A 16,967-nucleotide genomic window follows, 5' to 3' on the forward strand; every position below is an offset into this window, starting at 1 on the left:
GGGCACTGGAAGAATTGCCCAGAAAATATTCTTGGACCCATGACCTTTTGGAACTACCAAATATCCTTAGAGAGACCACAGGTTGAAAAGGAGTGGCCTCTAGATGTGCTCTATGACTTTCACAATGTTAAAATTTCTCTGCACATTAAAAAAACAACAACAAAAGACTACCTGTAAAGCCAGGGTGTCCAGCGATGCCAGGCTGTATTTCCACATAGATGGGAAGAGCAGTGGGGGGCCAACAGAGGCCTGCATGCTCCCTAGGCCACCTCAGGCCTTTCAGATCCCTGCCTGACTCAGCAGCCGCAGCCCTTGGCAGAGACTCAGCAGTTCCAGTCACAAGAGGACCCAGTGAAATCATCCTGAGACATTTTCATATATTTTTTTTTAAATTTTAGCCATTTTATTTATTTTTTTAAAATTTATTTTGTTTTTATTTTACGGCGGTCACAATATCTTTGTTTGTATGTGGTGCCGAGGATCGAACCCGGGCCGCACGCATGCCAGGCGAGCGCGCTACCGCTTGAGCCACATCCCCAGCCCCCATTTTCATATTTGTCACAGACGTGCCCCAAATGGCAGGTAATCCTTCTCTTTTGGGACATTGTCTCTTCCCTGTTTTCTCTCCCTATACTACTTCATTGTGGTAGCCAGGCCTAATTTCCATGGCCGAAGGCATGGTCAGTTGCCAAATATCAGGAAGTCATGAGAGAGAATGGAAATGAGACTGGATTATTCTTTCTAACCTCTAGGCATGTGGGGCTAGGTGCTCATAGAAGTGAGGTGACATACTTCTGTGCACATGAGAAGGCTGTGATGCCCCTTCTCATCCTGGGCACCCAAGAACACACCTAATTACTGGCCACGTCGGGGACAGTGGCCCAGACCTAAATTCCATGCTTGCTTTTGCCATTCTTTTTTATTTGGGGGTGGTGGTGGTACCAGGGATTGAACCTAGGGTGCACTTAACCACTGAGCCACCTACGCACGCTTTTAAAAAATATTTAGAGACAGAGTCTCACTAAATTGCTTAAGGCCTTGCCAAATTGCTGAAGCTGGCTTTGAACTCCGAGATCCTCCTGCCTCAGCCTCCTGAGACACTGGGATTACAGGAGTGCACACTGTGCCTGGTGACATTCTTAAGCCCAAGCTACTTTCAATTCCCTTGGGTGCAGATTTGTTGCTTTGCATCTATAATTGATTGACTGATTTTGATACTGGGGATTGAACACAGTAGTGCTCTACCACTGAGCTACATCCCCAGCCTTTCTTTTAATATTTTGAGATAGGGTCTTGCTAAATTGCTGAGTCTGGGCTTGAACCTGTGATCCTCCCACCTCAGCCTCCAGAGTTACTGGGATTATAGATGTGCACCATTGTGCCTGGCTCCATGATTTTATATACATAAATTTTTAAAACATATTTTAATTGTTAATGGTTCTTTATTTATTTATATGTGGTGCTGAGGATTTAAACCAGTGCTTCACACATGCTAGGCAAGTGCTTGACCACCGAGTTACACCACAGCCCTCCATGACATTTTTTTAAAAATTTCTTTTTAGTTGTAGATGGACACAAGATCCTTATCTTTTTTTTTTTTTTTTTTTAATGTGATGCTGAGGATAGAACCCAGTGCCTCAGGCATGCAAAGGGAGCACTCCACCACCGAGCCACAACTCTGGCCCTCATGATATTTTTAAAAAATAAAAGTGCTTAACTTCTCACCCCCAGTACAGAGGCCACATAGATTATTTTAAAAAGCACCTGCAATCAGCCAGGTGTGGTAGCCCATGCCTATAATCCCAGCAGCCCAGGAGGCCGAGGCAGGAGGATCTTGAGTTCAAAGCCAATTTCAGCAAAAAGCGAGGCACTAAGCAACTCAGTGCGGCCCTGTCTCTAAATAGGGCTGGGGATGTGGCTCAGTGGCCAAGTACCCTTGAGTACTGCTGAGTTCAATCTCCAATACCCGCTACCCCCCATAAAATAAAGCATATACAATCAAAAAGGAATAAAGAAACCCTACTTGGTATCTCCCTGGAGATGATTCCTCTTATAGTTTGCCATTTTTATATTCACAAATACACAGCATATTATTTCCTTATATAAGTATAACCTTATTATAAATCATTTTATAATATTTTTCACTTAGCATTCTAAATGGAGCATTCCTCCCACATTTTTAGACATTCTCTTGCTATCTTGACTAAATGACATTACATTTTCTGGATGAACATAATTTATTTAATCTTCTATTCTTAGACATTGAGTTTATCCAAACTACATAAAAGGAAAGAACTTCTTATCAAATTACTTTTGCCACAAACTGAGGCCCAAAATGGCTGAGTATGAAACTGCATGCAGATGCTACCGTTTTTCTCTCAGGGCCTAAGGATAAGACAATTTTTCTAACATGGTTATTCAGAGTGAAATCCCTATTGGTGTTTGTTTCCTCTCTGGTGTATGACACACTGTGAAAGATGGTCCTGGACAAGACAGAGTCAACAGAACTGGTATGATGAGGTATGGACATGAAAAAACCAGATTTTCCATTTTATTTTGCTTTTCTGCATAACTCTCAACATTCAAGAGCAGAGAGAAGCTACATGAGCCCTTGGCAAAATAACAATATGGCTGCTTCAGAACTTCTTGGGCAGAGAAGCATGCAGGGACCAAACTGTTCTACCCCGGAGGAAGTAGGAAATGTTCTGTTCCGGCAGGCTGGTGATCGGGACTCCCAAACCTTGTCAAAGAGACAATAATCAATGTGACTCTGACCCCAGCAGGCCAGGCCTTTCCGACAGGGCTAACAGGTTTGTTTTAGGAGAGAGTGTTAGATTCCCATGGTGTTGCCAAGGGCATGGAAGAAAGAAACACGACTTTTTTGGGGATATTTTTGCCAATCTGAAATGGACTTTTTGTTCTAGTGACTGTGAACTTGCCCAAAGGAAAAGGTGACTTCTTGAAGCAACTAAGGAAAGCAGGTGTCTTTTTTCTACTGGAAAAAATGAAGCTGGGGCCTGAAGGTGCAGCTCAGTGGTGGAGTACTTGTCTAGCATCTGAAAAGTCCTGGGTTCAATCCCTAGCACTGGGGAGAAAAAAGCAAAGAAAGAAAAGAGGATGGTGGGATGACTGGTGGGATGGTAGATAAAGACCTGTTTCCAGCTATGTGGCTTGGGCGAGCTTGCTAGTCCTTCATTTCCAAAGTTTGCAGCGTCTTCAACTGCAAAAATAGAGATACAGTGGCACACGCCTGTAACCCAAGCAGCTCAGGAGTCTGAGGTAGGAGGATCATGAGTTCAAAGCCAGCCTTAACTAGTTATTCAGAGTGAAATCCCTATTGGTGTTTGTTTCCTCTCTGGTATATGACACACTGTGAAAGATGGTCACATGGACTGGTATGATGAGGTATGGATTTTCTGTTTTATTTTGCTTTTCTACATAACAACTTAGTGAGACCCTAAGCAATTTAGCAAGACCCTGTCACTAAATAAAGTATAAACCAGGTGTGGTGGTGCATATCTGTAATCCCAGTGGGATTAAAGCCAGCCTTTAACAATTTAGTGAGACCCTGTCTCAAAATAAAAAAAACTAAAAAGGGCTGGGGGATGTGGCTCAGTGGTTGAGTGCCCCTGGGTTCAATTCTTGGTATGGAAAAAAAAAAAGGTATAAGATACAGCTCCTTCACAGAGTCATTGTCAGGATTACACTGGAACACAACACATAAATAAAAATGCCCAGCACAAAGAAAGACACAGGGGATCTGATCAACCAACACGAGCTGCTTCTCTTCCTCTCTTTTTTATATTTATTTATTTTAGTTGTAGTAGACACAATTTCTTTATTTCATTTTTATGTGGTGGTGAGGTTTGAACCCAGTGCCTCACATGTGCTAGGCGAGCACTCTACCACTGAGCCACAACCTCGACCCTCTTCCTTTCTGTTGACTATTGGTATTAATCATCCGTGAAGCATGTTACTCCTGAAATAAAATCTACCCCAGTGCCACTAGATGCTGAAGATATAAAATAAGACACATGCCCAGTTGCATGTGTCTTACCTGTTGCCTGGCACTCAGTAAGTACCTGATGAATAAGGCAAAACAGCAGGAAGTAACTTAGATGCTATGCAGAAAGGTGTGCATGGGGAGGCAGGAGATACCAGGGAAGGATCCTCTAAATCTTTTCAGGGGAGTAGGGAAGAATTCCCAAAGGACGGTGTTGGGGCCAGGAAAATGATGCCCAGCGTTTGGAGCTCTGGTGTGCTGAGCACTTTGAGCTAAAGAAGATTAAGTGCTTTTAGGAGCAGGCTGAGAACCATGGACTATGTGACCTCCTGCTCCTTCTCCAGGCACGGGGGAACACTCTGATGTTCCCTTATCAGAAGGAACCCAATTCCATTGTCATATCCTGCATGAAACCTTACTGACCAGGGAAGATTAAAGTCACATTGGCAGAAGAAAAAAGTGGGAATGCTACCATACCAAAACACTGTCACAAGCTACTATCTGTTCTTCAGTGTCATTCAGTTTCCAGAAAATAAAACAAAAAAACAAAACCATTTATGAATGACGGTTCACTTTTGGGGCCCCCTTTATTTCTCTGAAAAAATTTACTCTTCCTCTGAAAGTGCCTGCAGTCCCAATTCCCTCTCCACTGTGAAGAGGGTGTGTAGACCTCCAGGCACCTCGTCCTCCTTTGAGTGTCACATTTTGTATGACTCCTGTGCATGTGTCCACATTAAACAAATTTGTATGCTCTTCTCTTATTAATCTGTCTATCGCCAGCTTATTTCAACAGACTTAAAGACTCAAACCTTTAGAGAAGAGGGAGAAATTTCCTTTGCCCGGAAATGTTTTTGGTGGGTAATTAGAAATGTTTCAGCAGAGTAGAAAGAGGAAAGGGTGATGGTGCAGAAAGACGGGAAGCAGATGCTAAAGGCGGAAGCCTGGAAGGGAAAAAGGCTTTGACGGTTGAGGGAAACAAACACAAAGCAGTAGAAATGAAAGGTAAATTGGGAAAGACCTCCTACGTCATGGGAATTTGGGCTTTCATCTTTACACCAGTTCATCTCAGACTTCCAGGCACTAAAGAATCATCTGGGACCCCTTGGTAACATGCAGGTCCTGGTTCAGTGGTAGGTGGTAGGGTCTGAGATCCCGCCTGCCTACTAAGTTCCCATGTGACACTGGAGCAACTGGTCCATGGGCCACAAAACGAGTGGCAAGGGCTTCACAAAAGGTAGTCAACAGAGATTCCTAAAAAGGAGACCTCAGATTTATTCACTAGGAAGCTCCCTGGGCTGCAGGGTAGAGAACGGAGGGGAGTTGCAGCTACTTTATAGTCTAACTGGTGATACAATACGGCTAATGTCATAACACCAGGACACTGCAGCCTCAGAGTCAGATTGGGTCTTGGAGACAATGTGGTTGAACGCTCTATTTATTTATTTCCTGGCACTGGGGACTGAACCTAGAAGAGCTGTACTACATCCTCAGTCCATTTTATTTTTTAAGTTTAAGACAAGGTCTCGCTAAGTGGCTTGAGGCTGGCCTGGAGCTTGTGATCCTTCTGTCTCTGCCTCCTGAGTCACTGGGATTATGGACATGTGTCACCGAGTCTGGCTTGAGACTTGCACTGTTTAATTCTTAAAAGTTCCTACAAAGAATTTTTTAAGGGTTTTATATATGTGTGTGTGTGTGTGTGTGTATTTAGTTGTTGATAGACCTGTATTTTATTTGTTTACATGTGGTGCTGAGAATCGAACCCAGTACCTCACACATGCCAGGCAAGTGTACTACTGCTGAGCCCCAGCCCCAGCCCCAGCCGGCATTCTAATTTTTGAATTTCAGGAAAGTGAGGTTCCTGGTTGAGAAAAGAAGACCTGATTTAAAAAAGGAAATGGTGAAATGGAGGTCGCAGGGAAAGACTTTGAGAAATGGGGAAAGATCCAGAAAAGCAGAGACCTTTTAGTTATCTCTACCACATGGGACCTGGGCTTCCAGGGAAACAGCTGAATAGGCAGGAGAACACACAAACACTCGCAGGGGGACCCAGATAAGCACTTCCAGGCTAACAAGAAGAAGCCACTTCCAGGCTAACAAGGTTCTTTTTTAGAGGTTAAAGTAGCACAGACCAGATGTAGGTAGTGTTTTCAGCTTACAGAGAGATCCTACTCTTTTGCAGGAAGTAAACCCTGCCTGCTCATGCAGTCACATGCCTTCTGTTTTATCTGCCCGATAAATAGCTGATGCATTGAGAAATAGCTGACTTCAGTCTTTCTCAGAACTTGCAGAAAGGGAGAAGTAACAAGGGGGAAAATTGTTATTCAGTTGACTAATCTAAAAGCCATTTCAGCAAGTTAGACCCAGTGAGGATGGATCTTTCTTTTTTCATGGATCTAGAAGCTAGATATTGGGATCCAATGATCTAAGAGAAAAATGGGATGTGGCCAACTTTGAGGATACTAAAAATCATAAGAAATGTCATTCAGTTTAAAGGGTAAGGTTAAGGTCTACAAATTCAGCAGAAAAACACCAGAGATAAAGGCTTTTTAAAAATGTACCCTAAACAGCTCATGCTCCTCTTGCCCTTAACTTATATACAATGAAAGTTCAAATTACTGACCCTATGCTAGGCACTGTTGTATGGATTATCTCATTTAATGTTCATAAATCTATGTCTGCCTGTTATTATTTTTTACAGAGGAAGAAAATAGGATTGTCTAGAGAGAGAGAGAGAAAAAAAAGCCAGAATTCTCACTGTTTTGGTGCATGCCACCTCTGACAGATTAAAAAGGAGGAGTGGATATCATGCATGGTCACCTGTGGCACATGACCATCGTCTGATCATCCAAGCAAAGAGACTGCAACAATATTCACCTAGAAGCCCAAATGCTGGCTTGGAGAGGATTACACCCCAGTCACGTGCTCTGGCTCTTTCCCCTCCCTTCACTCCCAATATTTAATCGATATTGAAATGGACTGTAAACATGTCCGTGCCTCCCTCTTGCAGATACCCATCCACCTTCCACAGGGAAGGTTATTTTATCAGGTCTGAGCTGCCTGTCTTTCTGTGGGTGTGTGCTGGAGCTCCAACCCAGGGCCTCATGCTCACCTTGCCAAGAAGGCATTCTGTCGCTGGGCTATGCCTCCCTCCCTAAACAGCCTGGCAGAATCCTGCACCATGCACACATCTAGCGACGAGATCCCCAGAGTAGCCAGAACAGCACCTGATGCCAAAGCGTGCTAAAACGGGATTCTTCCCCTCCAGTTCTAATGGCCCAACGTGGGAAAGCCGGGCTGTGGTGGACTCTGGGGAGACTCTGCTTAGTGGAGCTACAGACACTGGGGGACAGCAACCTGCCATTTTTTTGCTTCTCCCTTTCTGTGGGGTGATATAGAAAGCTCTTTCCTGACAAGGGGGTCAGAGAGAGTAAAGAGGGACAACTCACAGAAGCTGCCATTTGGCAAGGGCACTCCCAGAGGTGTGGGGCTTAAGTCACTGCTGTTCTAGAGTGCTTCCGTCCTTCTCAGCTGGATGAGAGCAGATCCCCAGTAAGTCCCGAAAGATAATTACCCATTCTCAGTCATTGGTGTGATGGTTGCAGCAACGAGACCCTGAAGTTTCTTCTTTGGGGAGGCCATTGAGCTGCTGGAATGTCTGGAAAACATACCATGTCATTTTGTCTCTTTCTTCAAGGAATGTCAATTAATGACAAAACTCCCAGGCAAAGTCCATTCCTGGTTTAGAGCTGTAAAATATGCTTACAAGCACACAAACGCACAGAGTGAGTGTAAAATGTTAGCGTTTAGTTCTTTTTATTTTATTTTATTTTATTTTATTTTTTTTAGAGTTTAGTTCTAATGAGCAGAAAACTTTAAAGCCAAGGAGAGGGTGGTGGGCCTGGGAAAATCCTGCCTGGAAGGCCTCTGACTGTAGCCACACAGATGACTGAGGCAAACCAAAACCTCAAAGATTCGGGTCAATAACAGCAGACCCAAGAGAGAAGTGCAACCCGATTCAGGTAAGAAAAACATATAAATAATTACTAAAATTGAAATATGTTCAGAAACAAAATGCTCTTTTCTTTCTCCATGTTTTCATTCTGTTAAACTGGAGTCTCACCTAAAACCAGCACTTACAATCAGTCTTAAGGTTTCAGTGTGACTTACAACAATCTTCAGTAACATTTGCCTAATATCCTTTCATATTCCAATTTTGACCAGTCTTGCCCAGTTTTCCGAGTTCTAGTAGAACATGTAAACCTCATATTCACCTCTCTCTTTCCTATTGCAGCAGACTTCCAAGGGAGGTCAGGGAGTGTTCCACTGGACTTTTTCTCCCTGACTTGAGCCCTTTGCTTGATATCTATTATCAAGCGATAACTACTTGGTTGGATGAATGAGGTGCTCAGACTGTAGCAGGAGGATGAAGCCTCTTGGAGGGGACGCTCACTGCTAAGTCAACCCCACACTCATGGCAGCCAAAGGACCCTTCCACTGGCAGAATGCAACTGTCTGTAAACCGTGTAGGAGACCCAACACAGCCAATGGAGCACAGTGCTTGACAGCCTGGGTTCTGTGGGCAAACTGCCTGCTTCAACTCTCAGCTCTGCCTCTTGCTAGTTATAGACACATTATTATTTTTTGAGCTATAAGACAGAAAAGCCACAAATGTGATTTGAAGCCACATATGCAACGTCTAAAGTCAGAGAAGAAAATAAACAATAATCAGATAGTATTTTGTGACTATTATACAAAAGTAGGCTTCTAGCAAATAACAGTGATACAGACAAGTGATCAACAAGAGGAGATATGTTATAGTTCTGACATTTCAGGCACATTAAAAATCCAATGCCACTACACTGAGATCTGGCCCAGATAACATAGCACTTTTTTTTTTTTTGTGGTGCTGGGGACTGAACTCAGGGCTTTGTGCATGCAAGGCAAGCACTCTATCAACTGAGCTAATCTCCAGCCCAACATAGGACTTAATTATGAACAAACTCATTCTGTCTGCTCATCTTATAACTGTGAACCTCATCTCCCTAAATGAGAATCAACTTCTGGACAGAGAGTCCTAGCTCAGGTGAACCCTTGAGAAACACTAATTGCTTCCGTGACAAGCCAACATACCTTTCCTTGTAAACTGACGTGTTCCCAGCAACACTAGCTCCCGACATCAAGCTTAAGCACTGCATGCAGTGCTCCTCTGTGCTGAAGAGCAATGAAGGAGAGCCTAGATTGAGCGACAGGATGCTAGGATTTCTCTGTCATTTCCTAGTTAAAACCTGAGACTAAAATTATGTTGGAAGTTTATAAAGATAAATATAATCACCTGATCCACAGGGAAAACACAAGACAAGAAATCACAAGATGGGGTTCTAGTCCTTGGGCCTCCTATGACCACCTTCATTACTATGGGCAGGTCACTTGGCCTCTGAACCTGGGAGGCCCCACGTATACCACAGGAATGTCAAGCATCACATGAGTGAGACACTTCTCCTGCTGTGTGTCTTCACCTGGCACTCCTACAAGCATATTATTAACTCAAGATACTCCAAGTGGGCCTACCAGTCGTCCTCTAAAAGCTTTTTCCCTCTGTTCCTTTTAGTAGAGGGATTAGAGGGCCAGCTCTGGAGTTGAACTTCATGGGTCCGCATCCTGGCAAACTTTGGCCTGTTACATGACCTCTCTGTGCTTAGTTACCCTTCTGTAAATGGGGATATGTTTCATAGGGTAGTTGAGAAATTAAATGTAACATGCTTGACAACAGTGCCAGGCACATAGCTAGTACATGTTCAGTGCCCTCCATGAAGTCTTGCCTGATGAACATAAAAAGATGGCACAGGTATTATGATTCCTTTCCCAGCACCATCTTCCCAGGTATACACATTCTGCTGGCATCTCCTCCTCAAGCCTCTCTATGCCTGTCTATTCAGGAACTGAGGCATTTCAGTTTTGCTATCTTTTCCCCTGGCAATTCTTTCTCTCCTTTACCGCCCTTCTCATGACTTATTTCTTGTTACTGCTTATCTAGACCAGTGGACATAACCCTTGGCCCATGGGGCCCATCAAAGTGCAACAAGGTTCAAATGATAGGAGTGCCCAGCACTTAAGCTGGCATCAAAAGTCTCCTAAATCAAACACTACTAGCAGGTTCAGGCTAAACAGACTTCTGGTTTCTGCTTAGGGCTGCATTTATTTCATACTTAGTAATCCTGATAGTCTCAGGATGTTCTGTCTTTAGTTGAAATAAATCAAATTAATTGCCACTTGAGTAGTTCAAAACATAGGGCTTGGAGAATACAGGTTAGGGACTGGGAACCACTCTCTTCTTCAAGCCACAGGGGCTGCCAGATGCATCCTCCAGGAGCTGGAACATTCCTGGGGCCAACTCCCTGGCCTGTCCCCACAGTCCAGTGCACCAGCCAAAACTGTATATTAACTGCTCCCTGTGGCTCCTCTTGGCCCTGGCCTGCTAGTCTTTGTTCCCAAGGTACTCCCACTGCAGTCCCCTCAGTTTAGCCACCTTTAAAAAACTCACTTTAAAAGCCAGTGAATTCCCTGGTCCTCCCAGCTGAAAATTATTTCTTAACCCTCAGAATTTCCTCCTAACACTTGCTTTTCATAAAAACCTCCTGACAGAGTTAGAAGCAGGAAAGTTTGGGTTCCTCTCCTCCACTGCCAGCCATCTGAGGGTAGGAAGAGCTTCAAAATTTTATCTTTGCAGAAAGCAATGCACTAAATAAAGAACACTTGCTGACTTAGTGAGGTGTTAAAATCCTATAGAAAAAGAAGGGGTACAAGAGCCCAATTTTAACACAGGATGAACAATATTTTCAAAATTCGAGTTTCAAAATACACCTTGGGATGTTATCCTTTCTTGATAGCTTTTATCAAGAGCAAATGGTAAAAATGTTCTCCAGCCCAAGGCTTAATGTGAATTTAGAATGTAATTATTAAAACACTGAAGTTTTTATTAAAAACTTACACCTGTATCCACAGATAAGAACTGCAAAGAACTCAAGTGGCTTAAGTCAAAATTCTCTAGAGAAAGGCAAAGTTAAAAAAAAAAAAACATAAAATTTTTAAAAGGGGAGGGGGAAAATCTAGCTTTGCCCAAGGAGAAGAAGAAGTAGAGACATTTGAAAAAAAGAAAAGGCAGAAATAGAACCAATTTTTCATGTGTAATCGTTAGAATCCCTTCGGCTCAAAGGCTAACTGATCATTTTGAGACAAGGATCCTCGGAGACCCGACTACGCGGTCCCTACCGAAGCCGGGGGAGTGACACTTGCCCGGGCCGGGAGGGTGTCGCATTCACACTCGCTCTGCTGCATTCCCCAGTGTATCTGCTTCCTTCTGGGCTCGGGTCGCGCGGTCTCACCGACCCCAGCGCCTGTTCCCCGCGCCTCTGGGCAGGAACGCGAGCGCCTCGTCTGCCTGCGCCCGCCGGTCCTCGCAGCGGAGCCGCGCACGACGCGCCTCGGTCCCGGGCGCCCAGGACGCGCTCTTTAAGTCGGCTGGCGCAGGACCACGTGCCGCGCTCGGGCGCCTGGGGATTGTAGTTCCACGGCCCCGCCCGCGGCGCGCCGCCCGAGCCGGAGTGGCCCTGAGTCGCCTCCTCCGCCGGGGTGACCTTAACTGTGCTCCGAAATGCGGTCGGCGCCAAGTCCGGTGCCCCGGGAGTCAAAGCCTCCGACCAGGGGCTGGGGGCGCGGAGCCCACGAAGCCTCTCCCTGCCCCTTCGGCGCCCGGCCCTTGCCGCTCGGTTCCTCGGTCTTAGCTTTTCTTCTCTGGCCCCGTTTCTGCCAGACCCGGTATTGGTGCCTCTGCGGTGTGAGGTCCGGGCTGCCTTTACCAAGCCTGGGGGACCCCGCTGCCCATCAGGCCTGGCTCTCTTCAGGCCCCGCCGCTGCCCCAGCCTGGCTCGCTCTCCTGGGCGAAGGAGATGGCGGATTTAGAAATGGCTTAGCTACTGATGCAGGAGGTTTTCTGGTGTATGCTGGAGAACAATTGGAAGAGTTTTGAAAGGGAAACGTTTTGTTTTGTATTTTTTTTAAAATAAAATGTCTGTACTTGTAGAAATGTCTAGAAGCGTTATTTGTTTGTGATGCAAATGCTACTGGCGATGGAACCCAAGCCCCCACACCCTTGCTAAACCACTGAGCTACATCTCAAGCTTTTTTTTTTTTTAAGATTATAATTATATATAATAGTGGGATTCATTACAATTTGATTAACCTCATTCCCCAGTATCTTCCAGTTAGGTAGAACTTGACACAGGCAGTCCCATTTTGAAACATTTCCTCCATCTTAGCAAGAGTCACTTCACGGTTACGCTGACTCAGCCTGACCTTAAAACCCAGACGATACTTCACCATCTTGCAAAGAAAGGAAATTAATGTATCTAGTACTGAATCCCGGAAAACACATGGTTCCACATGGGGCAGTGATCACCTCAAAGAAAGTGACCAAAAGGCACTTTCCTGACAACCCCTAGCAACCGACTAATCATAAAAATTCCCCCGGTCCTCATGCCCCTGTTATCTACTGTAAGTGGAAAAGGGTCCCAGTCTCTACTGGCCCTCATCCCCAGGTTTGTCCCAAATAAACCTGCTACTGTTGAGCCACGGCCCCTGTTATCTTCATTTGCTTCTTTCCGTACACTTCCCATTCCCTCATTTCCTCTCTTCCCCTGATCCACTTGCTCAACTGATCTCCCTTCTACTATTATTTTAATCGGTGCTTCATCAATATATATACAAGTGGGATTTATTGTGGTATATTTGTACATGGACATAACATATGTGGTTTTTTTTTTTTTCCTAAATACTCTTTTAATTAAAAAAAATTGAGATAGGGTCTTTCTAAATTTCTGAGGCTGATCTGCCCTGGAACTTGCAAGTCCACCTGGTGAAGGCATTCCTGCACCCGCTGTCTGACAGGGTCACAGCATGGGGGATGCTGTGGCAAGGCATACCATCTGGAAACTGGAACCATTAGGAATGTTAAGTGTTTTGTTTATGATAACTCATATGATAACAGGGCATACGTCATCAGTAATAAAAGTATGCATTGCCTGAGATTGCAGGAAAATTCTCAGAATGAGACTAAGGGTACAATGGAGACATGCCATGAGGTATGTTTCAATATCTCACAGGATACAAACAATGATGTTATTCCTCAAGCCTAAGCAATGAGAAATTTATCCCATGGTTAACAATTTATACCAGCCTCCCCCAACCTCATCCTAAAATCACATAGCCTAGCTACAGAAAAACAATTGCTGTGCCAACAGTACAAGGACCACCGTATGTAGCTTATGGTATCCCCTCGAGAACAAGAGACTAATAAAAATACATTCCCCAATCAATAGGCCCTCCTTTGCTTTTTGCAGAAACTTATGATGAAAATGGAAAATACATAGTTAATATAAATGACAAATGGGTTGAGGTGTAAAGCCTGCCCTTTAGTTGAAGATTACAAAGACATAAGAATTGGTGTGCTTTGACCAAGGATCAAGGAATTCTTTAAGAAGGCAGTTGAGGGGCTGGGGATGTGGCTCAAGCGGTAGCGCGCTCGCCTGGCATGCGCCTGGCATGCGTGCGGCCCGGGTTCAATCCTCAGCACCACATACCAACAAAGATGTTGTGTCCGCAGAGAACTAAAAAATAAAATATTAAAATTAAAAAAAAAAAAAAAAAGAAGGCAGTTGAGGCTGGGATGTAGCTCAGTGGCAAAGTGTCTGCCTTGCATTCGAAAAACCCTGGGTTTGACCCCCAGTTCCAAAAAAGAGAAAAAAAAAAAAAGAACCCCGCCAAAAAAAAAAAAAAAAGATTAAGAAAGCAGTTGAATAGGTCATATGAAAAAAAGGAAATTACCTTGGAAATTAAAATAGAATAATGTAAAATTAACATAGATATATTTTAGAGGCACTTCAGAGTAGTAGGCTTTTAAATAATAGACTTTCACTATTTTAAGTGTGTTTTACTGGGATTTTAGTTTAGAAGTAAAAGTCATTGTACTGTCATGTATGACTAATTAAAACAAATAAAAAAATTTAAAAAGAAAGCTTACCGGGGATGGGGATGTGGCTCAAGCGGTAGCGCGCTCGCCTGGCATGCGTGCGGCCGGGGTTCGATCCTCAGCACCACATACCAACAAAGATGTTGTGTCCGCCGAGAACTAAAAAATAAATATTAAAAATTCTCTCTCTCTCTCTCTCTCTCTCTCTCTCTCTCTCTCTCTCTCTCCTCTCTCACTCTCTCTTTAAAAAAAAAGAAAGCTTACCAATAATCATAAGTATGCTTTAAAGTTAAAGGTTAATGAAATAATTATAGGTATGCTTTAAAGTTAGAAGTGAATAATAGGTCAGGAGTCATGTAGTCTAGTTGCGTTGCCTAGCACCTAGTGATTGAGTAAAAACGCAAAAGCTTAATCATGATTGTCTAAGGTTACAGAAAAATATTTTGAACAATGTACTCAATATCTTAGATAATCAATGTATGTCAGAAAAGATTGTAACTCTTGAAAATCATGTAAATCAAAAGAGTTTCAGGCTTTGAAGCCACTGGAGCTGCCTATAGTCTACTTTCTAATATTTGACATTGTACTCATAAATCAGGAGGAACATAGCCATAAACAAGTCCTCAGCTTTTTCTTGTTGATGTGAATGGATGCTTATTATTTCATTTAGAAAAAATAAAATTTCCCAAAGTATTTCTAGTTTGCAAAGTGCTTTTAAATGCATTATAATTGCTCTTTCCGTGCATGCAGCACCAGAGATAATTGCTAATAATTATAAATACCACATTCAGTGCTTACTCTGCCTGCACGGTTACTAGCTATTTAAATTTAATTCATAAAGCAATCTCATGTGGTAGGTACTTTTGAGAAAGTTCATATATTATAGATGAGGAGGCATCATTCCATTTCTCAGAACAGAAACAGAAGTTTAAAGAGCTTAGGTAATGTCAGAGACCATAGCAACGGGAAAAGTTGAGCTGTGGTTTGATTTCACATAGCCTGGGAGCTTATAATTTCTTTCTTTCTTTTTTTTTTTAGTTATCGAGGGTTGAACCCAGGGCAATTTTGTTACTGAGCTACATCTTCAGCCTTTTTTATTTTTTATTTTGAAACATGGTCTTGCTAAGTTGCTGAGGCTGGCCTTAAATCTGTAATCCTTCTGCCTCAGTCTCCCAAGTGGCTAGGAGCTTATAATTTTAATCACTCCTGCATGCTATTCTGTGGAAGGAAGAAAGGGAAAGAGGGAGGGGAAAAAGTTCTGGTTATATGAGATGACTTTTCCTAAGGATGTAGCATAGTTTTTATTTTTTAATTTGTTAATAATGTCAATAAGAATATCATCTGAACAGCACAATGTCAGTGACTTTTTAAAAGACCCAACTTAGGACTCCTTCCTTCTGTACCTAAAAGATATAGGTATTAGACTCAACATTGTCAACCAATTAACCCATATTCTAAATGCCTAAATGATCTACTGTTTATATAAATATAATATAAAGCAATTCCTTATAACCAGGTGTTAGAATTTGTTAAGAAGTAGATGCTAAAATGGGATTAGATGTGCAAGAGATTTACTGGGGGGCTGGGGATGTGGCTCAAGCGGTAGCGCGCTCGCCTGGCATGCGTGCAGCCCGGGTTCGATCCTCAGCACCACATACAAACAAAGATGTTGTGTCCGCTGAAAACTAAAAAATAAATATTAAAATTCTCTCTCTCTCTCAAAAGAAAGAAAGAAAGAAAGAAAGAAAGAAAGAAAGAAAGAAAGAAAGAAAGAAAGAAAGAAAGAAAGAAAGAAAAGAAAAAGATTTACTGGGGAAAAGAACTGGAGAAAGCAGGGACATCCGCCAGACTGAGATGTAGATTGACATCTGTGGAAGGAGAGCTGGAAGGAAAGAGGAGGAAAGGATAGTATGGGGTAGGGAGAGTCTCACCAGAATGGGGTGCAGGTGCACACAGCGTCCATTCTGTGTGCTGACAAACTCAGGGCCTTTTGTGTGAATTGTGGGGGAGACATTGATCTTTAAAAATATGGTAAGTGTAGAGACAGATCTGGACAAAGATTATGAGAACACTGAGTGGGATCACATCTGGGCTGAGGCGTGTGTGTGTGTGTGTGTGTGTGTGTGTGTGTGTGTGTGTAGAATGTTTGAGAAAAGTCTTCCTGGAATGGGTGACAACCCCCCCCTAAGTCTCAGACAATGGGTATGTCAGTAGGGCTTAAAAGGGACAGTTAGATAGCAGGGGGCTCAGAACTGGGGTGCAGCCCTCGGACCCTTTCTTCGTAAGTGGCAAGGGCTCTGTGACCTTTCCTCTGTGGTTATCCAGTATCATCTAATCATCAGTCTTTTTTTTTTTTTAGGTGCTGGGGATTGAATCCAGGGCCTGATGCATGTAGTAAGGCAAGCACTCCACAACTGAGCTATAGCCCAGCCCTAATCATCGGTTCTTAATCTTTCATGCTTATATTTCTTGTCCCCCATTCCACCGTGAAGGACTCAAGGCCAGCACTGTGTTCTGTTTCTTCATGTTCCCCACAGTGCTGGGCCGAGTGCCTGTTTACCTGCAGGCAGAGAAGGTGAAACCTGGAGATATTGACTCCCTTCAACTCTCCTTTGTTTTAAGAAAGTGTATTGTAGTTCTCCGTCACATTTTGTTTGCTGCAATTGAAGTAAGACCTCCACGGGCTGGGAGAAGAGCTTGGGGATCTGGTGAGCTGAAATTGATCAGATCGTTTCATCTGTGGAACAGCAGGTGGAGCCCATCACCTGTTCTTGCACTTATTTCTTCCCCTTATTTCTAGTAGGGAGGCCCTTACCAGAAAAGAGGAAATGGATTTAGTCAGCTGAAAACTGGAACCTTCATGAAGGAAGAGACCTAAGTGGGGTCTTGAAGGGCTGCCATCTGTTGTAGGCAGTAGAAGCCCTGTCCATTGGTGAGCAG

The 16,967-nt window shown here is 43.5% G+C and overlaps 1 protein-coding gene across 5 annotated transcripts in view; it reads right to left on the reverse strand.

Moving 5' to 3' along the window:
* Npl (N-acetylneuraminate pyruvate lyase) overlaps window positions 1-11,488 on the reverse strand; it is a 36,981-nt gene extending 25,493 nt beyond the window's left edge. For 4 of the 5 annotated variants that reach the window (XM_077802389.1, XM_077802391.1, XM_077802392.1 and 1 more), the window contains exons 1-2: window positions 11,297-11,488; window positions 7,575-7,658 (exon numbers count right to left, since the gene is read on the reverse strand). In XM_077802389.1, coding sequence (XP_077658515.1) covers window positions 7,575-7,642 — 68 coding nt within the window. In that variant the 5' untranslated portion in view covers window positions 7,643-7,658; window positions 11,297-11,488. Of the gene's footprint in view, window positions 1-7,574; window positions 7,659-11,272 lie in introns of all 5 variants that reach the window. The other variant, XM_077802390.1, reaches the window with a different exon arrangement.
* Between the last annotated feature and the right edge of the window lie 5,479 nt (window positions 11,489-16,967).

The sequence above is a fragment of the Urocitellus parryii genome, chromosome 9, assembly GCF_045843805.1.
Source record: "Urocitellus parryii isolate mUroPar1 chromosome 9, mUroPar1.hap1, whole genome shotgun sequence".
NCBI classification, from domain to species: Eukaryota; Metazoa; Chordata; class Mammalia; order Rodentia; family Sciuridae; genus Urocitellus; species Urocitellus parryii.